General features: G+C 47.0%; 2 protein-coding genes across 2 annotated transcripts; one reads left to right on the top strand and one right to left on the bottom strand.

The window, feature by feature from the left end:
- Positions 1 to 235: 235 nt before the first annotated feature.
- Positions 236 to 18,762, bottom strand: ccnq (cyclin Q). The gene is made up of 5 exons (XM_041845074.2): positions 18,361 to 18,762; positions 17,940 to 18,123; positions 14,440 to 14,572; positions 7,227 to 7,445; positions 236 to 435 (listed from the first exon to the last, which is right to left on the bottom strand). The coding sequence occupies exons 1-5, from the start codon at positions 18,488 to 18,490 to the stop codon at positions 346 to 348; spliced, it is 756 nt and encodes a 251-aa protein (XP_041701008.2). The 5' UTR covers positions 18,491 to 18,762; the 3' UTR covers positions 236 to 345.
- Positions 18,763 to 19,576: 814 nt separating this feature from the next.
- cfap126 (cilia and flagella associated protein 126) lies at positions 19,577 to 27,635 on the top strand. Its single transcript, XM_041904261.2, is given in 6 exon segments — positions 19,577 to 21,237; positions 21,324 to 21,386; positions 25,878 to 25,955; positions 26,068 to 26,274; positions 27,290 to 27,381; positions 27,383 to 27,635. Coding segments are annotated over 6 exon segments (720 nt in total). The 5' UTR covers positions 19,577 to 21,210.
- Positions 27,636 to 27,873: the final 238 nt, after the last annotated feature.

Raw genomic sequence — 27,873 nt, 5'->3', positions numbered from 1 at the left:
TAAGAGCTAGACAACCAGGTGAGGGGAGTTCCTTACTAAGACCTAGACAACCAGGTGAGGGGAGTTCCTTACTAAGCCCTAGACAACCAGGTGAGGGGAGTTCCTTACTAAGACCTGGACAACCAGGTGAGGGGAGTTCCTTACTAAGCCCTAGACAACCAGGTGAGGGGAGTTCCTCACTAAGACCTAGACAACCAGGTGAGGGGAGTTCCTTACTAATCAGTTACGTATTAACTCTTCATTTAACATTTATTATCAAAAAGGTGAACAGTTGAAAAACAGTTAAGTTCTTCAGAGTACAGAAAATACTACTCAACAGTACATATACACATAAAATGCCCCCCTTCAGGTACATCTGGCCTCCATATCGTAGAGCTGTAGCAGGTCAGAGATGATGGCATCAATGTGTTCCTTAGTGACGTCTTCACACAGCACCTAGAGACACACAGAGAGAAGAGCTCAATACACACAGCACCTAGAGACACACAGAGAGAAGAGCTCAATACACACCCACCATCCTATCAGACCCCACCCACCATCCTATCAGACCCCACCATCCTATCAGACCCCACCCACCATCCTATCAGACCCCACCCACCATCCTATCAGACCCCACCCACCATCCTATCAGACCCCACCATCCTATCAGACCCCACCCACCATCCTATCAGACCCCACCCACCATCCTATCACACCCACCATCCTATCACACCCCACCCACCATCCTATCAGACCCCACCCAAAATCCTTTCAGACACACCCACCATCCTATCAGACACACCCACCATCCTATCAGACACACCCACCATCCTATCAGACCCCACCCACCATCCTATCAGACCCCACCCACCATCCTATCAGACCCCACCCACCATCCTATCAGACCCCACCCACCATCCTATCAGACCCCACCCACCATCCTATCAGACCCCACCCACCATCCTTCAGACCCCACCCACCATCCTATCAGACCCCTCCCACCATCCTATCAGACCCACCCACCATCCTATCAGACCCCACCCCACCATCCTATCAGACCCCACCCCACCATCCTATCAGACCCCACCCCACCATCCTATCACACCCCACCATCCTATCAGACCCCACCCACCATCCTATCAGACCCCACCCCACCATCCTATCACACCCACCATCCTATCAGACCCCACCCACCATCCTATCAGACCCCACCCACCATCCTATCAGACCCCACCCCACCATCCTATCAGACCCCACCCACCATCCTATCAGACCCCACCCACCATCCTATCAGACCCCACCCACCATCCTATCAGACCCCACCCCACCATCCTATCACACCCACCCCCACCATCCTATCAGACCCCACCCACCATCCTATCAGACCCCACCCACCATCCTATCAGACCCCACCCCACCATCCTATCAGACCCCACCCACCATCCTATCAGACCCCACCCCACCATCCTATCAGACCCCCACCCACCATCCTATCAGACCCCACCCCACCATCCTATCAGACCCCACCCACCATCCTATCAGACCCCACCCCACCATCCTATCAGACCCCACCCACCATCCTATCAGACCCCACCCCACCATCCTATCAGACCCCACCCCACCATCCTATCAGACCCCACCCCACCATCCTATCAGACCCCACCCACCATCCTATCAGACACATATGGGCGGTGCCGGTCCATTTTTTTTGTCAGCTGGTGATTGTCATGCAAATAACTGCCGGTCTCACGATAATTGACGGTTAGTTAACATAAACATGTTTAGCATTGTAGTATATGGAGAATTATGACTTTGCTAATGTTTTTAAGTGGAACCTGAGAGGATGTTTATTCAGTTTCAGAGGGAGCCGTTTTAGAGTGACACCCCATAGAACAGAGGGAGTCTGTTTGTTGGAGACAGGTGATTGGACAGTATGGGGAACCACCTATATTTTGGGAAAGATTATAAGTACTGGGTTTGAACAAAGAAGAGCAGAGCAGACATATTCTTTTCGGACACTGCTCTCCGGATGATCTTGACATCTGTAAACTTATGCTGAAATCTTGTGATATGAATAAAACTTATGATCAAAGCTCAGTATAAGCGGACTCCTTTGTTACAGCATAATTAGCCACATTAACTCGACACTACAAATGGCGACGAGGATTGAGGCGGATTGCGTCTCTGCAGTGTTTCATTCATGAGCAACGAAGTGACTCTCGCTCAAGACGCCGGCTTATAAGGTGAGATTTCTCACGGTCTTGTGTGCGATTTCGTTCGTCTGGTTTTGGGTGTGTGCGCTGGGGAGATGTACCGTAAAGGACTTGTGTGTGCTGATGTGGTTGTTATTGCTGTGGACTAGGAGTCTGTCATAACTATTCTAAATTTGTTTGCACTGGTAAACAGCGCAAAAAGGGGGGAGTGTCTATAGAGTGTCTATAGAGATATTTTGCTTGAATAAGAGTTCAAGAACAATCGATTGAGAGAGGAATAAGGCCTAGGCATATGTGTGTAACTTAGAACCGCTACGAATCTACGGAAGCCCTCATGGAGGCGATCTCTAGGATGGGCCAAAAATCCTAATAACGCGTTAGGTGAAGTTAGGTAAGCCCAAGGGGCTTGAGGCCGTGGTATATTGTGATTGTATGTTACCGCTCAGCTGGTGGTTGACGAATCATTTGTTTGATGTAACCGCTCATTACAATTTCGGAGGGACCTCGTGGTAGCATAAATTTAGCAAACAAAATAATTTTACGACGTGGCGGAGGGAGAAATGCTAAACGTGGCCTGCTAATAATGCTTCATGCTAATGCTAATGCTAATTTATTCATGCTACATGCCAAATTTGATGCGGGCATACGTTCGATATTTTTTCCTTGGTGGTCCATTGGAATGGGTCGAGCCTCCAAAATTGTGTTTAGTTAGCATGGGTTTTGTGCCCTATGTTTTGTGAGCTCTGTTAAGTGTTATTGTTTGTCTATAAGGGTAAAAGAGAGGAGGTATAGCAGACTGCTAACGTTCTGTTGTCTGGAGTGAAGAGAGCTGAGAGAGAGCTCCTTCCACTGTGAAATCGTAGTGATGAATGTACTGCGCATGCGTGTGATTTTATGTCTCTAGAGTGACGTAGAGGTAAATATGCCACTCCTCTGCTATACTCTTCTGCGGGGAGGCGCAGACGAACGAAGGAACAAAGACATAGAGATTTAGAGTCTAATGGTGTATTCTGGTTGTTACATCGGCTGTTTGAAGATTAAACTGTTTTCTTGAGACCTATTGAATTGATAAATGAGAGAGAGATGTTGACGGATTAAAAATAAAAATAATTAAATAAATAAAATAAAAATGTTATTGAGCTATTTATATTATTCCTGAGTTAATTCTTAGCGCGAATGCGACTAGAGGAATATTGAATGGTTGAAATAACTCAGTGACTGCATAAACTACTAAATTATTGTCTGTTTCTTTGTTCTTTTGTGATATGAGAGAGGTAAGAGGAAGGAGAGAGAAAAAGAGCGGAAGTGCTGACGTATACATCACGTGACAGGGTGTGACGCGACAGAGTCTGCTGCGACAGGATCAAGTCAAAAGAAATCAAGGCCAGTACTGTTATGTTTACAAAACCTTCCCCTACAGGATATTTGATGTTATGACAATTTGACAGGGACTTGGCAACAGACTGATCAATTGATGTAATTGCATATTGGAGTTTTTGTGCATGAGTGGGTTTGATTACAGTTGTGTTGGGAATCGAGTACTGACATTATTCTGTAAGATTGAGGTCATTTGGTGCTTATTAAATAATTGGTTTATGAGTACTGTAGTGTTGCTGGATTATAGGTATTTTCTTTTTGGATTGCTCTGGAGTTGTCTACTTTCCTGTACTTTTCCTGATTGGAGGTGGTAAGATAGGCACTAATTGGAAGACATTTTTTTTTAAATATTTTTGAATATTCATAATTTATTTTTTAGTTTATATTAATAATTAAAGGGAGGACACTATAAGCTATATAGTCTAAAATAATAAAATATTTCACAATAAAGGAATTTAAAATAGTTGTTACAATGGGGAAAAAGGACTATGAAGGTAATTACACCTGTTGATATAGTACAAAATAGTAATCCTCTAGTTAATGGTATTGCAAAGTTATCTGGAAAATGGAACAAACGTTGGCCTGACATTGAACAACCATGGCCAGTGGAAGGGACTCTTAACCCTGACGTAATCAACATAATGAAAGTGCTTCTGTCAATTCATAAAGCAGATCAAAAGAAAGGGAAAAAAGGGGTGATGGATGTTTGAAGAAGAAGAATACAGGAGATTCAAGTTCTGATAAAAGCAAAGATGAAGACAGCGATAAAGAGTGGGAGAGTAAAGGTGCTTCATATTCAAGAGGATTTTATCCAACAATGACTAGCAAAGAAGAAATAGAAAGAGATATAGACCGATGCGTATCATGACTGGATAAAGCGAATGATTTAGGAGAAGTTAAAGAACTGGAGGAACAACTCAAGAAGCTGAAGATACAGAAGAAAAAATATACATTGAGGCCAAGGAAAGAGGGCACTAGTAAGAAAATGATGCCAGTGATCATTCGAGGACAAAACTTAGAATATAAGCCTTTGCAAAGTACCGATATGTCAGATATACTTGAGAAGCTGCCTACTCTTCAAGATGGAGCCTATCCTTGGATTTCAAAATTGGAAGAAATTACAGTGGGAACACAGTCTGCTATAGGAGACATTAAGAGACTTTTGGCTAATCTCCTGGGGATTCCAGATATGGAATAAATATATCAGAGAGCTGGACTCAATAGATATGTGGGGACTGCAGTGAACGACCCTGAATTGTTGGCTGCAAGTAGGAATCGTCTGTGGAGAGCATTGAAAGATACATTTCCAACAAATGTGCATCCTGATAACATTCTGATTGATCCACTAGGACAACAAGAACATCCGAGAGCCTATGTGTCAAGAGTCCATCAAGTGTGGAGAAATATTACTGGAAATGATCCAGATGTGAGTCAAATTGAGCAGTCAATTTTGAGAGCTAAATTGCAGATGGGACTGCCCTCACCAGTAAGGAGTAAACTGGCAGAGGTGGTTGGACTTGGAAGCATGACAAAAGGCGTCTATACAGATCATATAGCCCATCAAGTGGATTTGTACAGAAAAAAAGGAACACAACCAGAAAGAACAGGACCAAGAAACTCTCAGAAAACTCAATCAAATACAACTGGGGAGAAGAAGAAGGAGAAGAGAAGCTTTGGTTATGAAGAATCAGAGTGAATCAAATCAACAATCACTGCTACAGCTTCAACTGAACGAGGTCAAATGCAATTGTACCAGCCACAACAAGTGGTACAAGTTGTTATCATATCCATAGATAGTTTCTGGAGAGAAAGAATTTCAGAGGAAGATACAGGAGCAAGTGAAGATCATCTGGAGGACAGGTGAACCCTTAAAGGAGCAAGGATTCTAGAGTGCCTAGAATTAACTCGACATTACAGCATCTCCAGGCCTAATAAATCCATGTAATATAGACTAAACCATCACAATAAATACAATATTTATCTTAGACATACAGTGGGGAAAAAGTATTTAGTCAGCCACCAATAGACATACAGTGGGGGAAAAAAGTATTTAGTCAGCCACCAATTGTGCAAGTTCTCCCACTTAAAAAGATGAGAGAGGCCTGTAATTTTCATCATAGGTACACGTCAACTATGACAGACAAATTGAGAAAAGAAAATCCAGAAAATCACATTGTAGGATTTTTTATGAATTTATTTGCAAATTATGGTGGAAAATAAGTATTGTATTGTGTGTAGATCGATGAGGAACATGTTTAATTGGATCCATTTTAGAATAAAGCTGTAACGTAACAAAATGTGGAAAAAGTGAAGGGGTCTAAATACTTTCCGAATGCACTGTAAACATGTCCGGTCTGTGCGGAGCAAGACATGGAGGCTAGTAGTTTACTAATATGGAATTATTTCTTATTTAGAATGGCCCACAAAAAGAAAACGTCATCCATAGCCTGCACTGGAATAGTGAATGGAGGTTATGTAAAAAATAAATATATTCTTTATTTATTTTACCCCCTTTTTCTCCCCAATTTCGTGATATCCAATTGTGATCCAATTACGATCTTGTCTCATCCCTGCAACTCACCAACGGGAGAGGCGAAGGTCGAGTCATGCATCCTCCGAAACATGACCCGCCAAACCGCGCTCCTTAACACCCGCCCGCTTAACCCGGAAGCCAGCTGCATTTTTCTCGGTTGAGATAATTTCCTTTTGAATTTCTGGCCAAATATAAAATGTTCCTGTTTTGATTAATTTAATAGAGTGAGTTAGATCTGCTCTATAACAAATTAGCATTCCCCGTGTCTCTCTCTCGCTCTCTCCGACCCCCCCCACCTGCCACCTCTCTCTCTCTCCGACACCCCCCCCACCTCTCTCTCCTTACCTGCCACCACTCTCTCTCTCCGACCCCCCCCCCCACCTGCCACCTCTCTCTCTCTCCGACCCCCCCCAACCTCTCTCTCCGACACCCCCACCTCTCTCTCCTTACCTGCCACCTCTCTCTCTCCCCCCCCACCCCCCAACCTCTCTCTCCTTACCTGCCACCCCTCTCTCTCCGACACCCCCCACCAACCTCTCTCTCCGACACCCCCCCAACCTCTCTCTCCGACACCCCCCCAACCTCTCTCTCCGACACCCCCCCAACCTCTCTCTCCTTACCTGCCACCTCTCTCTCCCCCCCACCCCCCCAACCTCTCTCTCCTTACCTGCCACCCCTCTCTCTCTCCGACACCCCCCAACCTCTCTCCGACACCCCCAACCTCTCTCTCCGACACCCCCCCACCTCTCTCTCCTTACCTGCCACCACTCTCTCTCTCCGACACCCCCCCCACCTGCCACCTCTCTCTCTCTCCGACCCCCCAACCTCTCTCTCCGACACCCCCCACCTCTCTCTCCTTACCTGCCACCTCTCTCTCCCCCCACCCCCCCCAACCTCTCTCTCCTTACCTGCCACCCCTCTCTCTCCGACACCCCCCACCAACCTCTCTCTCCGACACCCCCCAACCTCTCTCTCCGACACCCCCCCCAACCTCTCTCTCCTTACCTGCCACCCCTCTCTCTCCGACACCCCCCCAACCTCTCTCTCCGACACCCCCCAACCTCTCTCTCCCGACACCCCCCAACCTCTCTCTCCGACACCCCCCCCAACCTCTCTCTCCTTACCTGCCACCACTCTCTCTCTCCGACAGGAACCTCCACCCCGTAGCTGAGCAGTGCCAGGTACAGCGTTGCTATGGCGATGTGTTGGGGGGCGTGGCGCACACACATGGTGCCATGGTAACAGTCTCTAAGCAACGCCCAGGTGGTCTCGGCGACGGGAGTTCTGGACCAGGCGTGACGATTCACTAACGACTTCACTGACAGGAGGTAGTGGAGGAGATACTACACACAACACACACACACACACACACACACACACACACACACACCCACACAACACACACAACACACAGAGATGTTACAAACGCAGACCAGGTATGACCTGACCAGGTATGACCTGACCAGGTATGACCAGACCAGGTATGACCTGACCAGGTATGACCAGACCAGGTATGACCAGACCAGGTATGACCAGACCAGGTATGACCAGACCAGGTATGACCAGACCAGGTATGACCTGACCAGGTATGACCAGACCAGGTATGACCAGACCAGGTATGACCAGACCAGGTATGACCAGACCAGGTATGACCAGACCAGGTATGACCTGACCAGGTATGACCAGACCAGGTATGACCAGACCAGGTATGACCTGACCAGGTATGACCTGACCAGGTATGACCAGACCAGGTATGACCTGACCAGGTATGAACTGACCAGGTATGACCAGACCAGGTATGACCTGACCAGGTATGACCAGACCAGGTATGACCTGACCAGGTATGACCAGACCAGGTATGACCAGACCAGGTATGACCAGACCAGGTATGACCTGACCAGGTATGACCAGACCAGGTATGACCAGACCAGGTATGACCAGACCAGGTATGACCAGACCAGGTATGACCAGACCAGGTATGACCAGACCAGGTATGACCAGACCAGGTATGACCAGACCAGGTATGACCAGACCAGGTATGACCAGACCAGGTATGACCTGACCAGGTATGACCAGACCAGGTATGACCAGACCAGGTATGACCAGACCAGGTATGACCAGACCAGGTATGACCTGACCAGGTATGACCTGACAGTCCACAGGGTTAGGGTAAGGGGTTAGAGGGGTCATCATGAGGTGCAGCAGTGGCTTGTGGGTCTGCGTCCCGACACCCCCACATACAGTCAGAGACGGCCCTAGCCTTTAGACTCAACCCCCACGTACGATCAGAGACGGCCCTAGCCTTTAGACTCAACCCCCACATACGGTCAGAGACGCCCCTAGCCTTTAGACTCAACCCCCACATACGGTCAGAGACGCCCTAGCCTTTAGACTCAACCCCCACATACGGTCAGAGACGGCCCTAGCCTTTAGACTCAACCCCCACATACGGTCAGAGACGGCCCTAGCCTTTAGACTCAACCCCCACATACGGTCAGAGACGCCCCTAGCCTTTAGACTCAACCCCCACATACGGTCAGAGACGGCCCTAGCCTTTAGACTCAACCCCCACATACGGTCAGAGACGGCCCTAGCCTTTAGACTCAACCCCCACATACGGTCAGAGACGGCCCTAGCCTTTAGACTCAACCCCCACATACGGTCAGAGACGCCCTAGCCTTTAGACTCAACCCCACATACGGTCAGAGACGGCCCTAGCCTTTAGACTCAACCCCCACATACGGTCAGAGACGCCCCTAGCCTTTAGACTCAACCCCCACATACAGTCAGAGACGGCCCTAGCCTTTAGACTCAACCCCCACATACGGTCAGAGACGGCCCTAGCCTTTAGACTCAACCCCCACATACGATCAGAGACGGCCCTAGCCTTTAGACTCAACCCCCACATACAGTCAGAGACGGCCCTAGCCTTTAGACTCAACCCCCACATACAGTCAGAGACGGCCCTAGCCTTTAGACTCAACCCCCACATACGGTCAGAGACGCCCCTAGCCTTTAGACTCAACCCCCACATACGGTCAGAGACGCCCCTAGCCTTTAGACTCAACCCCCACATACGGTCAGAGACGGCCCTAGCCTTTAGACTCAACCCCACATACGGTCAGAGACGGCCCTAGCCTTTAGACTCAACCCCCACATACGGTCAGAGACGCCCCTAGCCTTTAGACTCAACCCCCACATACGGTCAGAGACGGCCCTAGCCTTTAGACTCAACCCCCACATACGGTCAGAGACGCCCCTAGCCTTTAGACTCAACCCCCACATACAGTCAGAGACGGCCCTAGCCTTTAGACTCAACCCCCACATACGGTCAGAGACGGCCCTAGCCTTTAGACTCAACCCCCCACATACGGTCAGAGACGGCCCTAGCCTTTAGACTCAACCCCACATACGATCAGAGACGGCCCTAGCCTTTAGACTCAACCCCCACATACGGTCAGAGACGGCCCTAGCCTTTAGACTCAACCCCCACATACGGTCAGAGACGCCCCTAGCCTTTAGACTCAACCCCCACATACGGTCAGAGACGGCCCTAGCCTTTAGACTCAACCCCCACATACGGTCAGAGACGGCCCTAGCCTTTAGACTCAACCCCCACATACGGTCAGAGACGCCCCTAGCCTTTAGACTCAACCCCCACATACGGTCAGAGACGGCCCTAGCCTTTAGACTCAACCCCCACATACGGTCAGAGACGCCCCTAGCCTTTAGACTCAACCCCCACATACGGTCAGAGACGGCCCTAGCCTTTAGACTCAACCCCCACATACGGTCAGAGACGGCCCTAGCCTTTAGACTCAACCCCCACATACGGTCAGAGACGGCCCTAGCCTTTAGACTCAACCCCCACATACGGTCAGAGACGCCCCTAGCCTTTTGGGGGTAATTAGACTATTTTACCAATCTATACATGTTTTGCTGTCAGTGACTGGCATAACAAGTAGTGCTGAGCGATTCTTTCTTTTTGAGGTCGCTTCGGTTTCATTATGAAAAAAATAATCACGGTTTTAAATTTCGATTATAATTTTTTAACAAATGCACTATGCGTTATGTGGGTTGAATGCTGTAACAACACAGAATAAAATCAATTAAAAGTCCCATGATGGTAGTGACTGACCATTACTGCTTATCACTTATTAACCATCATTTATTCACATTACTTTATTAAAGTATTTCAGTTGTGTATATTACATTTGTTTTATTTGATGACTTATTTATTTCATTCCAAGTCGTCATCTCATCTCTGTAGAGCTAAACCATGAGGTCGAAGGAATTGTCTGTAGAGCTCCGAGATAGGATTGTGTCGAGGCAAAGACATATGGAGATGGGAGAACCTTCCAGAAGAACAACCATATCTGCAGCACTCCACCAATCAGGTCTTTATGGTAGAGTGGCCAGAAGGAAGCCACTCCTCAGTAAAAGGCACATGACAGCCCGCTTGGAGTTTGCCAAAAGGCACCTAAAGACTCTGAGGCAATGAGAAACAAGATTCTCTGGTCTGATGAAACCAATATTGAACTCTTTGGCCTGAATGCCAAGCGTCATGTCTGGAGGAAACCTGGCACCATCCCTACGGTGAAGCATGGTGGTGGCAGCATCATGCTGTGGGGATGTTTTTCAGCGGCAGGGACTGGGAGACTAGTCAGGATCGAAGGAAAGATGAACGGAGCCAAGTACAGAGAGATCCTTGATGAAAACCTGCTCCAGAACGCTCAGGACCTCAAACTGGGGCGAAGATTCACCTTCCAACAGGACAACGAACCTAAGCACACAGACAAGAAACTCCCCAAATACAGGTGTGCCAAGCTTGTAGCGTCATACCCAAGAAGACTCGAGGCTGTAATCGCTGCCAAAGGTGCTTCAACAAAGTACTTAGTAAAGGGTCTGAATGCTTATGTAAATGTGATATTTCAGTTTTTTCTTAATATACATTTGCACACATTTCTGAAAACCTGCTATGTCATTATGGGGTATTGTGTGTAGATCCATTTGATGTGGGGAAATAAGGCTGTAACGTAACAAAATGTGGAAAAAGTCAAGGGGTCTGAATACATTCTGAATGCGCTGTAAGCAGGCTCGCAATGGATTATGGTCATCGTAGTTAATCGCCACTTTTTCTGCACTAAACTATGTAGAATATCGGCCTGTTGGAAACTACAACTCCATACTACATCGCACAGTTCAGGCTGGATCTGATTTACCTCTACAGAAACTACACATCGAGCTCACAGAAAAATCCACAACTAAATAGAGTTCAAATAATTGAACAGACATCGGTCAATTAGTTGTTTAAAAACCGAAAAATTGATATTTTGGTTAATCGCTCAGCACTTAATAACGAGAAAAACTGTTGATGCACAACCAAATTTCTAAATTTCACCTTGTGTATTCTACTATTCTAACCCTCAACAGTAAGTTGAGACCCAGACTGAGTTCCTAAAAAAGTATTACTATTTTTGTATTCTTTTTTGGAAGGGAGGAATGTATCTATTTGTATTTGTATTTATTATGGATCCCCATTAGTTCCTGCCAAGGCAGCAGCTACTCTTCCTGGGGTTTATTATGGATCCCCATTAGTTCCTGCCAAGGCAGCAGCTACTCTTCCTGGGGTTTATTATGGATCCCCATTAGTTCCTGCCAAGGCAGCAGCTACTCTTCCTGGGGTTTATTATGGATCCCCATTAGTTCCTGTCAAGGCAGCAGCTACTCTTCCTGGGGTTTATTATGGATCCCCATTAGTTCCTGTCAAGGCAGCAGCTACTCTTCCTGGGGTTTATTATGGATCCCCATTAGTTCCTGCCAAGGCAGCAGCTACTCTTCCTGGGGTTTATTATGGATCCCCATTAGTTCCTGCCAAGGCAGCAGCTACTCTTCCTGGGGTTTATTATGGATCCCCATTGGTTCCCTGCCAAGGCAGCAGCTACTCTTCCTGGGGTTTATTATGGATCCCCATTAGTTCCTGCCAAGGCAGCAGCTACTCTTCCTGGGGGTTTATTATGGATCCCCATTAGTTCCTGTCAAGGCAGCAGCTACTCTTCCTGGGGTTTATTATGGATCCCCATTAGTTCCTGCCAAGGCAGCAGCTACTCTTCCTGGGGTTTATTATGGATCCCCATTAGTTCCTGCCAAGGCAGCAGCTACTCTTCCTGGGGTTTATTATGGATCCCCATTAGTTCCTGCCAAGGCAGCAGCTACTCTTCCTGGGGTTTATTATGGATCCCCATTAGTTCCTGCCAAGGCAGCAGCTACTCTTCCTGGGGTTTATTATGGATCCCCATTAGTTCCTGCCAAGGCAGCAGCTACTCTTCCTGGGGTTTATTATGGATCCCCATTAGTTCCTGCCAAGGCAGCAGCTACTCTTCCTGGGGTTTATTATGGATCCCCATTAGTTCCTGCCAAGGCAGCAGCTACTCTTCCTGGGGTTTATTATGGATCCCCCATTGGTTCCTGCCAAGGCAGCAGCTACTCTTCCTGGGGTTTATTATGGATCCCCATTAGTTCCTGCCAAGGCAGCAGCTACTCTTCCTGGGGTTTATTATGGATCCCCATTAGTTCCTGCCAAGGCAGCAGCTACTCTTCCTGGGGTCCAAACATATTAAAGCACTTTCATTACATATAAAACAAAATATAAAACAGTACATCATATAACATTATTACACCACTACATATCTACAATACAAAATGTTTAATACCACCATACAACAATATCACAATGTACGTGTGTGTAGAGTGCGTGTGCTAGCGTTTGTGTGTGTATGCATGTGTCTGTACCTGTGTGTGTGTCTCTTCACAGTCCCCGTTGTTCCATAAGGTGTATTTTTACCAGTTTTTTAAAATCTGATTCTACTGCTTGCATCAGTTACCTGATGTGGAATAGAGTTCCATGTAGTCATGGCTCTATGTAGTACTGTGCGCCTCCCATAGTCTGTTCTGGACTTGGGGACTGTGAAGAGACCTCTGGTGGCATGTCTTGTGGGGTATGCATGGGTGTCTGAGCTGTGTGCCAGTAGTTTAAACAGACAGCTCGGTGCATTCAACATGTCAATACCTCTCATAAATACAAGTAGTGATGAAGTCAATCTCTCCTCCACTTTGAGCCAGGAGTGATTGACATGCATATTATTAATGTTAGCTCTCTGTGTACATCTAAGGGCCAGCCGTGCTGCCCTGTTCTGAGCCAATAGCAATTTTCCTAAGTCCTTTTTTGTGTCACCTGACCACACGACTGAACAGTAGTCCAGGTGCGACAAAACTAGGGCCTGTAGGACCTGCCTTGTTGATAGTGTTGTTAAGAAGGCAGAGCAGCGATTTATTATGGACAGACTTCTCCCCATCTTAGCTACTGTTGTATCAATATGTTTTGACCATGACAGTTTACAATCCAGGGTTACTCCAAGCAGTTTAGTCACCTCAACTTGCTCAATTTCCACATTATTTATTACAAGATGTAGTTGAGGTTTAGGGTTTAGTGAATGATTTGTCCCAAATACAATGCTTTTAGTTTTGGAAATATTTAGGACTAACATATTCCTTGCCACCCATTCCGAAACTAACTGCAGCTTTGATAAGTGTTGCAGTCATTTCAGTCGCTATAGTAGCTGACGTGTATAGTGTTGAGTCATCCGCATATATAGACACACTGGCTTTACTCAAAGCCAGTGGAATGTCGTTAGTAAAGATTGAAATAAGTAAGGGGCCTAGACAGCTGCCCTGGGGAATTCCTGATTCTACCTCGATTATGTTGGAGAGGCTTCCATTAAAGAACACCCTCTGTGTTCTGTTAGACAGGTAACTCTGTATCCACAATATAGCAGGTGGTGTAAAGCCATAACACATACGTTTTTCCAGCAACAGACTATGATCGATAATGTCAAAAGCTGCACTGAAGTCTAACAAGACAGCTCCCACAATCTTTTTATCATCAATTTCTCCCAGCCAATCATCAGTCATTTGTGTAAGTGCTGTGCTTGTTGAATATCCTTCCCTATAAGCGTGCTGAAAGTCTGTTGTCAGTTTGTTTACTGTAAAATAGCATTGTATCTGGTCAAACACAATTTTTTCCTGAAGTTTACTAAGGGTTGGTAACAGGCTGATTGGTCGGCTATTTGAGCCAGAAAAGTGGGCTTTACTATTCTTGGGTAGGGGAATGACTTTAGCTTCCCTCCAGGTCTGAGGGCACACACTTTCTAGTAGGCTCAAATTGAAGATGTGGCAAATACTGTTGGTCTACATAAAGATGGGCCACCAGTTGCCCATCCCTGGGTTAGAGGTTAGGAGTCAGGGGTTAGAGTTCAGGGGTCAGGGGTCAGTACAGACCTTGTGTGGGTGCTGGAAGGAGACATGGAAGTTGAGTTGTCTGAGGACCAGGAGTTCACACTGCACCACACTGTCCCTGAGGTCCCAGAACGCACCATCACAAGACAGAGGCTCACTACTACTGTGGAAATACCTGGAGAGAGAGAGGGGTGGGGGGAGAGTGGGAGGGAGAGGATGGATAAGGAGGGAGGGAGAGAGGGGAGAGTGGGAGGAGGAGAGAGGAGGAGATTATACATCAGGGTTATGTTGAGTAAGAGTTCCTCGGCATACACATCTCCCTTGAGCTGAAATGGTCTAACCACACGGACCTCAGGAGGCTGAAGAAATGTGGCCTGTCCCCGAGGGCCTCACAGGAGCACCATCGAGAGCATACTGTCGTGCTGCATCACAGCCCGCTAACCGCAAGGTCCTATAGAGGGTGGTATGCTGAGCCATGCCCACTGCCTGCCCTCCAGGAAGGCCAAGAAGATATTCTGCTATTCTACCCACCCCCCACGAACATTTACCCCCAGCCCCAATGGACATTCATCATTGTTACAGCTGTAAATATGTATTCATACTATATATTTCACGGTATACGTTTAGATTTTTTTGTCACTGGCCTACACACAATACCCCATAATGTCAAAGTGGAATTATGTTTTTTTTAATAAATTTGTAAAAGGCCAGTGACCATTTTAAATCCAGGCTGTAACACAACAACATGGGAAAAGGATCAACACCAATATGACAGAGAAGAATTATGGACAAATATTACAATACCTCCCTCGCCTCCCTCCCTCCCTCCCTCCCTCCCTCCCTCCGCCCCTCCCTCCCTCCCTCCCCTCCCTCCCTCCCTTCCTCCCTCCCTCCCTCCCTCCCTCCCTCCCTCCCTCCCTCCCTCTGCCCCTCCCTCCCTCCGCCCCTCCCTCCCTCCGCCCCCCCTTCCTCCCTCCCCTCCGCCTCCCTCCGCCCCTCCCTCCCTCCCTCCCTCCCTCCCTCCCTCCCTCCCTCCCTTCCTCCCTCCCTCCCTCCCCTCCCTCCCTGTGGCACACGATGATGTAACACCCCTACCTACCTACAGTGAGGGAAAAAAGTATTTGATCCCCTGCTGATTTTGTACGTTTGCCCACTGACAAAGAAATGATCAGTCTATAATTTTAATGGTAGGTTTATTTGAACAGTGAGAGTCAGAATAACAACAAAACAATCCAGAAAAACGCATGTCAAAAATGTTTAAATTGATTTGCATTTTAATGAGGGAAATAAGTATTTGACCCCCTCTCAATCAGAAAGATTTCTGGCTCCCAGGTGTCTTTTATACAGGTAACGAGCTGAGATTAGGAGCACACTCTTAAAGGGAGTGCTCCTAATCCCAGTTTGTTACCTGTATAAAAGATACCTGTCCACAGAAGCAATCAATCAATCAGATTCCAAACTCTCCACCATGGCCAAGACCAAAGAGCTCTCCAAGGATGTCAGGGACAAGATTGTAGACCTACACAAGGCGGGAATGGGCTACAAGACCATCGCCAAGCAGCTTGGTGAGAAGGTGACAACAGTTGGTGCGATTATTCGCAAATGGAAGAAACACAAAGGACTGTCAAATCTCCTCGGCCTGGGGCTCCATGCAAGATCTCACCTCGTGGAGTTGCAATGATCATGAGAACGGTGAGGAATCAGCCCAGAACTACACGGGAGGATCTTGTCAATGATCTCAAGGCAGCTGGGACCATAGTCACTAAGAAAACAATTGGTAACACACTGAAATCCTGCAATGCCCGCAAGGTCCCCCTGCTCAAGAAAGCACATATACAGGCCCGTCTGAGGTTTGCCAATGAACATCTGAATGATTCAGCGGCAGGTAGCTTAGCGGTTAAGAGCGTTGTGCCAGTAACCGAAAGGTCGCTGGTTCTAATCCCCGAGCCGACTAGGTGAAAAATCTGTCGATGTGCCCTTGAGCAAGGCACTTAACCCTAATTGCTCCTGTAAGTCGCTCTGGATAAGAGCATCTGCTAAATGACTGAAATGTACAATGTAATTCAGAGGAGAACTGGGTGAAAGTGTTGTGGTCAGATGAGACCAAAATGGAGCTCTTTGCCATCAACTCAACTCGCCGTGTTTGGAGGAGGAGGAATGCTGCCTATGACCCCAAGAACACCATCCCCACCATCAAACATGGAGGTGGAAACATTATGCTTTGGGGGTGTTTTTCTGCTAAGGGGACAGGACAACTTCACCGCATCAAAGGGACGATGGACAGGGCCATGTACCGTCAAATCTTGGGTGAGAACCTCCTTCCCTCAAACAGGGCATTGAAAATGGGTCGTGGATGGGTATTCCAGCATGACAATGACCCAAAACACACGGCCAAGGCAACAAAGGAGTGGCTCAAGAAGAAGCACATTAAGGTCCTGGAGTGGCCTAGCCAGTCTCCAGACCTTAATCCCATAGAAAATCTGTGGAGGGAGCTGAAGGTTCGAGTTGCCAAACGTCAGCCTCGAAACCTTAATGACTTGGAGAAGATCTGCAAAGAGGAGTGGGACAACATCCCTCCTGAGATGTGTGCAAACCTGGTGGCCAACTACAAGAAACGTCTGACCTCTGTGATTGCCAACAAGGGTTTTGCCACCAAGTACTAAGTCATGTTTTGCAGAGGGGTCAAATACTTATTTCCCTAATTAAATTGCAAATCAATTTATAACATTTTTGACATGCGTTTTTCTGGATTTTTTAAAAAATTCTGTCTCTCACTGTTCAAATAAACCTACCATTAAAATTATAGACTGATCATGTCTTTGTCAGTGGGCAAACGTACAAAATCAGCAGGGGATCAAATACTTTTTTCCCTCACTGTACCTACCTATGTCGCGTTCAAAACAACTGGGAACTCTGAAATCTTTGACTTCCGATCGTTCAAAACAACAGGGAACTCTGAAAAAACGAGCTCTGACTGGGAAAAATAGATTTGAACAGAATTTCAAGTCGGGATCTCGGTCCTCTTTCTAGAGCTCTGACTTTCCGACCTGAAGATCACTGACTCATGATTTGACCTTGTATTTTTCAGAGTTTCCAGTTGTTTTGAACGTGGCACTACCAACCTACCTACCTCACACATTGATTTAACAGCCCTACCTACGGCACATGTTGATGATGTAACCTACCTCCCTGATGACGGCAGGTAGCTTAGTGGTTAAGAGCGTTGTGCCAGTAACCGAAAGGTCGCTGGTTCTAATCCCCAAGCCGACTAGGTGAAAAATCTGTCGATGTGCCCTTGAGCAAGGCACTTAACCCTAATTGCTCCTGTAAGTCGCTCTGGATAAGAGCGTCTACTAAATGACCAATTAATTAATTAAATTAATTAAATAATTAATTAATGATGATTTAACAGCCCTACCTCGCATGACTCCTTTCCTGAGCCCCTTTGGGAGTTGCAGCGATGAGACAAGATCATAATTGGATAATCACGAAACTGGGGAGAAAAAGGGTGTAAAAAAACAAACAGAAACAGCCCTACCTACCTGTGGCACACGTTGATGATGTCACGGGTGCGGAGGTGCTGCTCCTCCACCTTGCCTGCGAGGTAGATGCAGCTCATAGCCACCAGGTAGGGCTCATACACCGTCACGCTCACACACTGGAAGAACTGGTGGTACAACACGCACGCTGTCGCCACGGGCACCGAACGCATGCCCAACTTAACACCTGGGGAGGGGGCGAGAAAGACCCGGGGGGGCGTTAAGGGTCAGTGGTGTAGGCTTTTGTGCTAGCCAAGCCACTTTATTCTACTAATAACCGCCTTATTTAAAAGTATTATATACTCAGATGTGTTAACACTGGTCTGGAGCAAAATCCTGCACCCATACCGGCCAAGGCAGGGTATGACTGACCACCCATAGTTGGTTAGGGATAGGGGTTGGGGGTTCTGTTTCGGTACTGTACCCGTTTCCATGATGAACCGACAAACACGAAAGTGGGTTTTAATCTCCCGTGTGGAGTCCGTCTCCGTGTCCCAGGCTGGAGGACCCCTCTTCCCCCCCGGTGTACTGTCCAGCCGCGAGACTGTCTCCATGGAACCGGGTGTAATGAACCTGGCTTTCTCTAGAATTGCTAGCTAGCTATTAGCTAAACAGTGCTTTGCCCTGTACAGAATGGAGAATGTTACACTACCATTGACTATAGTAGTTAACAAGAGCCGTTAACTAGTTTATCTTGTTTCTTTCTAGCTTGTCTGCTACTAATTGGGGCTAATCATAGCCAATTTAAATGATCTGATATTATTTGGGCTAACCAACACGCTTGCTAGTCTCTCACTTCCGCACACACTAGTATCAAAGACAGTACACAAACTCTGCGCTAGTATTACGCCAGCAGCAAAAACGATGACGTCACGTTCGTATGGTAATTATGATACCTTCAAAATAAAAGCCAACATTTCAAAATATTGCAATTTTATTTTACCTTTATTTAACTAGGCAAGTCAGTTAAGAACAAATTCTTATTTACAATGACGGCCTACACCGGCCAAACCCGGCCGCCCTATGGGACTCCCAATCACGGCCTGATGTGATACAGCCTGGAATCACTACAAGCACTGAGATGCAGTGCCTTAGACCACTGCGCCGCTCGGGATAACTCTTTCAAAAGACATTGCATTTTAATCAGTGGCTACTTCTACTTCTATTGTGCCAACAGGAAAAGGCAAGGTGAGTAATTTATGAAAAAAAAATATATATATGGTTTAGAATTATTTTTTACCAAGAATGAAAAAATACAATGTTGACACTGTTATGTTGAGAATATTGGGCTGTAGATACTTTTCTACCGGTCTCAGCTAAAGTGGGGTGTAGAATATTCAGTAGGGTCTTCGGAGGGGGACTGTGTCATACAATTTCCTCTCTACAACCAAATATGTTTCCATGTACAGTCTATTACAGTGTATTGTATTGGGGGCTATAGAGTCCGTGGAGTGAAAAGCCAGCAACAGGCGATGTGACACAGTTCACTCTTATTGTGAAGGGGGAAAAAATCCTCGATAGCGTGCCAGCGTAATATCCTGCTACCAGGAGAACCGTAATAAACAACACGATAGTGTTCCAGCGTAATATCCTGCTACTGGGAGAACCGTAATAAACAACACGATAGTGTTCCAGCGTAATATCCTGCTACTGGGAGAACCGTAATAAACAACACGATAGCGTGCCAGCGTAATATCCTACTACTAGGAGAACCGTAATAAACAACACGATAGTGTTCCAGCGTAATATCCTGCTACTAGGAGAACCGTAATAAACAACACGATAGTGTTCCAGCGTAATATCCTGCTACTGGGAGAACCGTAATAAACAACACGATAGTGTTCCAGCGTAATATCCTACTACCAGGAGAACCGTAATAAACAACACGATAGCGTGCCAGCGTAATATCCTGCTACCAGGAGAACCGTAATAAACAACACGATAGTGTTCCAGCGTAATATCCTGCTACTAGGAGAACCGTAATAAACAACACGATAGCGTGCCAGCGTAATATCCTGCTACCAGGAGAACCGTAATAAACAACACGATAGTGTTCCAGCGTAATATCCTACTACTAGGAGAACCGTAATAAACAACACGATAGTGTTCCAGCGTAATATCCTGCTACTAGGAGAACCGTAATAAACAACACGATAGTGTTCCAGCGTAATATCCTGCTACTAGGAGAACCGTAATAAACAACACGATAGTGTTCCAGCGTAATATCCTGCTACTAGGAGAACCGTAATAAACAACACGATAGCGTGCCAGCGTAATATCCTGCTACCAGGAGAACCGTAATAAACAACACGATAGTGTTCCAGCGTAATATCCTGCTACTGGGAGAACCGTAATAAACAACACGATAGTGTTCCAGCGTAATATCCTGCTACTAGGAGAACCGTAATAAACAACACGATAGTGTTCCAGCGTAATATCCTGCTACTAGGAGAACCGTAATAAACAACACGATAGTGTTCCAGCGTAATATCCTGCTACTAGGAGAACCGTAATAAACAACACGATAGCGTGCCAGCGTAATATCCTGCTACCAGGAGAACCGTAATAAACAACACGATAGTGTTCCAGCGTAATATCCTGCTACTGGGAGAACCGTAATAAACAACACGATAGTGTTCCAGCGTAATATCCTGCTACTAGGAGAACCGTAATAAACAACACGATAGTGTTCCAGCGTAATATCCTGCTACTAGGAGAACCGTAATAAACAACACGATAGTGTTCCAGCGTAATATCCTGCTACTAGGAGAACCGTAATAAACAACACGATAGCGTGCCAGCGTAATATCCTGCTACCAGGAGAACCGTAATAAACAACACGATAGTGTTCCAGCGTAATATCCTGCTACCAGGAGAACCGTAATAAACAACACGATAGTGTTCCAGCGTAATATCCTGCTACCAGGAGAACCGTAATAAACAACACGATGTGTTTGTTCTGTGGTGCCGCTGCAGGTCTGGCCAGCTTGATGTCCCTCTACTGGTAGGGCTGGCTCAGTAGTGGCCCTACACAACAGACACTTGCATTCTGTCACCCAAATAGCACAGTCAATATTTCTGTTTTTGTAACAGATACTGATGTTGATGTTATGGGTATGTAACAGCTCAACTTGTGACTGAGTTCAGCTTCAAACTGGAGAAGTCTAAAACGTACCAGGTCTAGAACTCCCTGCAGTACTCCGCTGTTGCTATGCGACCTGTCAACAACAAACAGACTCGCTAGCTAGGCTAGTTAGCTAGCCGCTAGGTAAGGATGTCGTCGGGTTACTCAGCTAACCAGGTAAAAACGACAAAAATTCATTAATTAAAAACACACCTTTTGTTTTATTGTGTAGAGCAGTTAACATGTGCTGTTGTGTGTTTCAGTATGAAAATGCTTTCAACTCGCAGAAACTGCAGAATTGGACTCTGCCAAAGCATTTCAAGGAGGTAGCGTAGAATCCCGTATTATCGTCATATTCAACAGCGTTTAAGAAATATATTACCTTCAACAGTGTTATCTTGTGATCAAGCCTTCAATGTTTTGTGATTATTGGTGTCGTAAAAATGTTAGCTAACGGTTTAGCAATTAGCAAGTTTGACATTTCATTTGAAAATATTACTGTTATCTGCTTTTGATAAGCGGTTTAGCAAAAAAATACGTCCCGTATTATCTGTATACGGCCCCCAGTTATTGGGCACCTCACTATTTTGTTCAATTACAAGATATATCCGTTTAATTTTGTTGAAAAAAGAGACACCAACCACGTACCCGAAGTGTTTACTAGATAGTTGACTAGTTGGCTAGTCTTCTGGTAAAAAATAATGACTTGCCTGTCAACTTTTCATTGCGTAGCCCGGTGCGCCCTCTTGTGGACTCTTAAAAAATGGTTCTTCACCAACATATTCAGTGTTGTAACCAAATGAAATGAGTATTAATAATTTACATCAAATACACTTTAATTTCAGTTATGTGCATTAACATAAAACAATGAAAACACTGTTGGAGTTTGTGTTGCAGAGGTGCACTTGGAAAGTAAAGGAAGAAATACACAAGATGGGTTCAATAAATATATATATTATATTTTAGACATTTATTTTTTTGAACAAATAAATAATTTCATATGAACACAAACAAAACAAACAATTAAATCTCGACCTCCATCCCTATATTGTCACAAAAATCACAATAAAAATCCAGCTCCACCGCTACCTCTGGATCCCACTGCACACACCTGCAGTGGAACCAGTGCTGGCAAAAGTCACAGCACACCCATGGCACCTCGGATCTACACTCCTGAGAGGAGCTTGCAGGCGGATCACGCTCCCCGCAGCGAGCACAGCAGGTGGTGTCTTCTTTTATAAAAAATTAAATAATAATACAAATTGATTAATATGGTTTTGTAAAATGTAGAAGTTCTTCAACAACAATAGTAATTGATACAACTGAGAGAGCGAGAAAAACAGATTATGAAGTACCTGAGAGTGGTGCCATGGGTGGTGTGACAGATGTGACCGGTGTAGCTTTTCTCTTCCTTTTCTGTGCTGCAGTTTGAGAAAAAGTGGTGTTAGAGAGCATGTTGCATGAAAACCCTTTTCAACTTTTTTTACATCAATACCTCTGGAGGAAGCTGCAGAGGTTTTGGAGGAGGCGGAGATGGCTTGAGGGCTGGTGCTATTTACTGTAGATATATAAAGATATATATATATATTTTTTTACATTGCTGTTTTATAAAACAGATAACAAACAGTCATTTTTTCGTAATTTAACATGTGTTTACCTGTGGAGGTGGTGGTATTCAAATTGCAGGGGGCAGGGACATCAGACGAGGCTGCTATGGTGGTGTGACCAGGGGAGACGGAGGAGGCAGTTGGTCCAGAGGAGGCCGTGTTGGTGGTGACAGACATGGGGGGTGGTGGTGTGCATCGTGGTGGTGGTGGACAAAACCGCCGACGATGGCTTGGAGGAGCTGGTGTTTGTAATGGTGGGGTTGAGGGGCCGACGATGGTGTGGCCGGGGGAGTAGGCATGTGGCCTTCTTCTGCAGCTGGGGACTCCGGCGGCTCCTACAGGTGTTGCACACTGGGAGGCACTGGCAGTGGTGATGCAGCTGTCAGGAGTGGTTCCAGCAGGGGGTCCAGCAGAGGCGATGGCGTCAATGGTCTCATCCATGGCAGCCCTCTCCTGTGCCCTCTGTGTTCTGAGGGCTGCCCGACGCTCTTTCTCCTCTGCCCCGGCCCTCTCCTTCTCACTCCTCTCCTGCCACTGGCGCGTGTATTCCTCCCCGGTGAGGCATGTGGCGACCACAGGGAGTCTTCTGTATCGGTCCAGCCGATACTTCAGGACAGTAAGGATGTGCCCCAGGTCCTTCGCTATCAGCCCCCCCTCTATTAGGGGGTGCTCTTCTAGAGCTAGGGATAGGACTGGAGCAGCGGCTGGGACTGGGGCAGGGGCTGAGGGTCCTCCTGTGGTCGCTGGGGAGGAGGTGCTGATGGATGGCACATTGCTACTGGTTCCAGTAGAGGCGGTGTTGGGACCCGGTAGGGTCCGAGACGGCGTCAAACGGGACCCATCAATGGCTGAAGGGTCAAAAGGGAAGAGGCCACACTTCTTAAACCCTTCCACCACATAGCGCATGTCCTTGCATCGCTGGTACGGGTAGCGGAATACTCTGGCAAATTCTGATTTGTTTACCATGTAGGAGTGGTCAAAATGGCTAAGGTCTCCAGCTACCTTGGAGAACTCAGCCTTTAAAGGGCCAAGTATGCCACGTCCAGCGGCTGCAGGACATGGGTGCAGTGTGGTGGAAGACAAAGAAGTATAACCCCTTCCCTTAGTGCCACCGCGAGCACTTCCCGGGTCCATGTGGCTCTTGTGCCCATCAAAGAGGAGAAGGAGAGGGCGCTCTTTCACTGCATACTTAATGAAGTGCTGAAACCACTTCCTGAACAGGTCCCCGTCAATGTAGCCACTGCTTGACCGTCCATACAAGGCTTGGGGGCCTCCCAGTGTGTAGTGGCCACCGGGGAAACACTTGGGGTAGATGATAAACGGGGGATGTCCTCCCCAGTTGCATTGAAGCAGGCCAGCACTGTGATGTGCTCCTTGGTCCCCGGAGCCTGCTGGTACACGTGTTTTGCGCCCGGGGAGCCAGCACTTTGTGCCTGCTCTGGTCGCTACGAAACCCAGACTCATCGCAGTTATAGATTTGTCTGGGTTTCTCCCTCAACCCACTCTCCTCCAAGTGCTTCTCATAAGAAGTGAAGAAGGTGTCCATCGTCGGACGTGTGGCACACTCAGCTCTCCCCCTGTCCAGGGTGTCCGGCCTCCTCATGCTTAGGTTCTTGTGCCTCCTCCTGAACATTTCCCACCACCTCTTCCCCAGTGGTGGGATTGTTTCCCCTGGGTGCCGAAACCTACAATAGAATAGAATATATAATTGTCCATCCAGGATGAAAATGTTTGTTTTGGCATCACCATACACATCCACATTTACATCACACACATTGATAACAGTCAGTCCAGCATTCTACATACATAAACACATAGAACACCAAATACCTGCAGATTTTGTCTGCGTATTTCATCAGCCTCTGTCTGGTGAAGGGGAACCCACGGCCGGCGCAGTAGATACAGTACTGCACCAGAGACTTTTCATCCTCTGGTGCAAGCAATGTGGGTGGTCCACTGCGACAACCATGGGTCACCCGGCCGCTCAGCCTGTCCGCCAGGGTCTGCCGAGGTACACCATGCACCTTGGTAGATAAGAAAATAAAACTGTTACTAGCAGATAAAATTCACATACACATGGTAATCTCCTAAAAACAAAAGATGCCTAACCTTGGCAGCCTGGTGGATAGCCATCCCTGCCCTGCAGTCCTCCATGGCATGGAACATGTCCACCTCACTCCATTGCTTCCTCTTGACTTTCTCCATGCTGCAGTGGTAAATACATGTAGCTAAATAACTTGGCATACTATACACATTTTAGAAAGATAACTCAATCTGAATATGTATAAACATTTACATTTCAAAGCTAAGGCATTGAAAGGTGATGAAAGTTTTCACAATAACTGAAAGTGTACCCACGTTTTTTGTTTGATGTTATCTGTAATGAAAATTAGTGTCCCAATTAGTGTAATATTGATGCATACATTGTACCATTTAACTAAATACTGCCTCTATGTAGCTGTTGTAAGATGAAACATAGCCAACAGTGATAGGTGTCGAAAAGTTCATGGTTCAAAGTTCCAAATACATTTTTGCAGATTGTGCAAAACGCCTCCGTCAGAGGACTCCAATTTTGATACGGTAAAGCTTGACAACATGCAGCTGTTTTCGTGATATGTATTATCTAACACTTACAATTTCTTTCCTTTTTGCTTACTTAGCAGTTCTATCAACATTTAGCAACTAAGATAGCAACATTAGAAAATCCGTTAGCTATATTTCAGAGGTAAAAAGTTGGATATGAAATTAGGTGTGGTCTGTCGCGCGAGTCGAATTTTACAATATGCAGCGTGTTCCACAAAATGTGTACATATAACTTTTTTGAAAACTCTCAAAACCTAACTTAACTTACATAAATTGCACTGAAAATCGGTGGTCAGCTAGCTAAAAGGGTGTCGTTAGTCACAAAACTTACCGTTATTTTTCAGTCCATTTAAATGTTGAGCTCGAGGTGATTCAGTTCTCCAACCGCTAGAAAATGTCCGAGGTCAGGGGGTGTCCGAGGTCAGGGGGTGTCTGATGTTTGGGGAAAATTAGCTAACTTAAGCAAGGCACTTAACCCTAATTGCTCTTGTAAATCGCTCTGGATAAAAGCGTCTGCTAAATGACAAAAATGTAAATGTCACTTACAGTACCTAGCATGTTGATTGTGAATTGTGCAAGGCATTACTTTCTCCCCATTTGAAATCAACTGTGTGTGTGTATATATAGAGGCCCTCTGCAGCAGAGGGTCACACCATCTTCATTGCCAGTGACCGTGGACATCTCCTACCAGGAGTGAAGGCAAAGGTTAGTGAACACACACACACACTGCGACCTGTATATGCCTGTATGTTTATGTGCTTATGTATGTCTGTCTGTGCTTAATTATGTGTGTGTGTGTGTGTGTGTGTGCGTGTAGCGTGGCAGTGCGTGGCCAGGTTTTAAGGGGACGTGGGAGCTGCCTGCTCGTCTCCCTCCTGCCTCCATCAACCCCACAGCTCGCTCTGAGGAGGGGAGACAGCGTCTCACACACACATACACAAACTCCAGACTGGACGTCCACACACACAGGGCCGCCAAAACCACCAGCAATCCAGCCGCAGACGGCCAGACGGAAGAGGATCAGGTTAGAGACACTCATCTCTTTTCCCCTCCTCTGCTATCCCCTCTTCCGTCTTTCATCCTCTCTCCTCCTCTCTTCTCCCACATGCTCTCTTCTCCTCTCCTCTCCCATCTCCTCCTTTATGCTCTCCTCTCCTCTATGCTCCACTCTCCTCTATGCTCTCCTCTCTTCTTCTCTCTCCTCTCTTCTCCTCCTCTCCTCTCTCCTCTCTTCATGTTCTCCTCTCCTCCTCTCTCCTCCTTCATACTCTCCTCTCTCCTCTCCCCCTCTCCTCCTCTCCTCTTCCCCTCTCCTCCTCTCCTCTTCCCACCTCTCCTCTCCTCTCCTCTCCTCTCCTCTCCTCTCCTCTCCTCTCCTCTCCTCTCCTCTCCTCTCCTCTCCTCATGTCTCTTCTCTTCTCTGCACCTCTCTCTTCTCCTCTCTCCTCTCCTCTCTTCTCCTCTCTCCTCTCCTCCTCTATTCTCTCCTCTCCTCTGCTCTCCTCTTCTTTCCTCTCTTCTCCTTCATGCTCTCCTCTCCTGTTTTTTTCTCCTCTCCTGTTCTCTCTCCTCTCCTCAATGCTCTCTCCTCTTCTCTTCTCTCCTCTTCTTTTCTCTTCTCCTCTCATCTCATCACTCTCTTCTCCTTTATCCTCTCCCACATGCTCTCCTCGCCTCTCTCCTCCTCTCCTTATGCTCCCCTCCTCTCCTCTCTTCTCCTTTATCCTCTCCTTTATCCTCTCCTCCCTCCCCTCACTTCTCCTTCATGCTCTCCTCTCCTCTCCCACATGCTCTCTTCTCCTCGCCTCTCCTCTTCTCCTTTATGCTCTCCTCTCTCTTCTCCTGTCTCTTCTCCTCTCCTCTCCTCTTTTTTTCTCTTCTCCTCACCTCTCTCCTCTCTCTTCTTCTCTTCTCCTCCTCTCTCCTCTTCTCTTCTTTTCTTTTCTTCTCTCCTCTCCTTTCTTCTCCTCTCTCCTTCATCCTCTCCTCTCTTCTTCTCTCTCCTCTCCTGTCCCTCATTCTCTTTGTTCCACATACAGACCTGCAATGCCCCAACCTCAGAGAGACCAGTCACGGGACAATCAGGTCCTGGGGAGAGACCGTTGAATCAAGCCTCAGAGAGAGCATCCTCCCACCCTGACACTCAGCAAGAGGAGAGATCAGCCGCTAGAAGGAACACCTCTTCTGGAGAGAGATCAGCCGCTAGAGGCAACACCTCGGCTGGAGAGAGATCAGCCGCTAGAGGGAACACCTCGGCTGGAGAGAGATCAGCCGCTAGAGGGAACACCTCGGCTGGAGAGAGATCAGCCGCTAGAGGCAACACCTCGGCTGGAGAGAGATCAGCCGCTAGAGGGAACACCTCGGCTGGAGAGAATCAGCCGCTAGAGGGAACACCTCGGCTGGAGAGAATCAGCCGCTAGAGGGAACACCTCGGCTGGAGAGAGATCAGCCGCTAGAGGGAACACCTCGGCTGGAGAGAGATCAGCCGCTAGAGGGAACACCTCGGCTGGAGAGAGATCAGCCGCTAGAGGGAACACCTCGGCTGGAGAGAGATCAGCCGCTAGAGGGAACACCTCGGCTGGAGAGAGATCAGCCGCTAGAGGGAACACCTCGGCTGGAGAGA

Source organism: Coregonus clupeaformis, chromosome 24 (genome assembly GCF_020615455.1).
Source record: "Coregonus clupeaformis isolate EN_2021a chromosome 24, ASM2061545v1, whole genome shotgun sequence".
Taxonomy (NCBI): Eukaryota; Metazoa; Chordata; class Actinopteri; order Salmoniformes; family Salmonidae; genus Coregonus; species Coregonus clupeaformis.
Note: the sequence above shows the minus strand (reverse complement) of the source record. Positions and strands in the feature narration are given on the sequence as shown.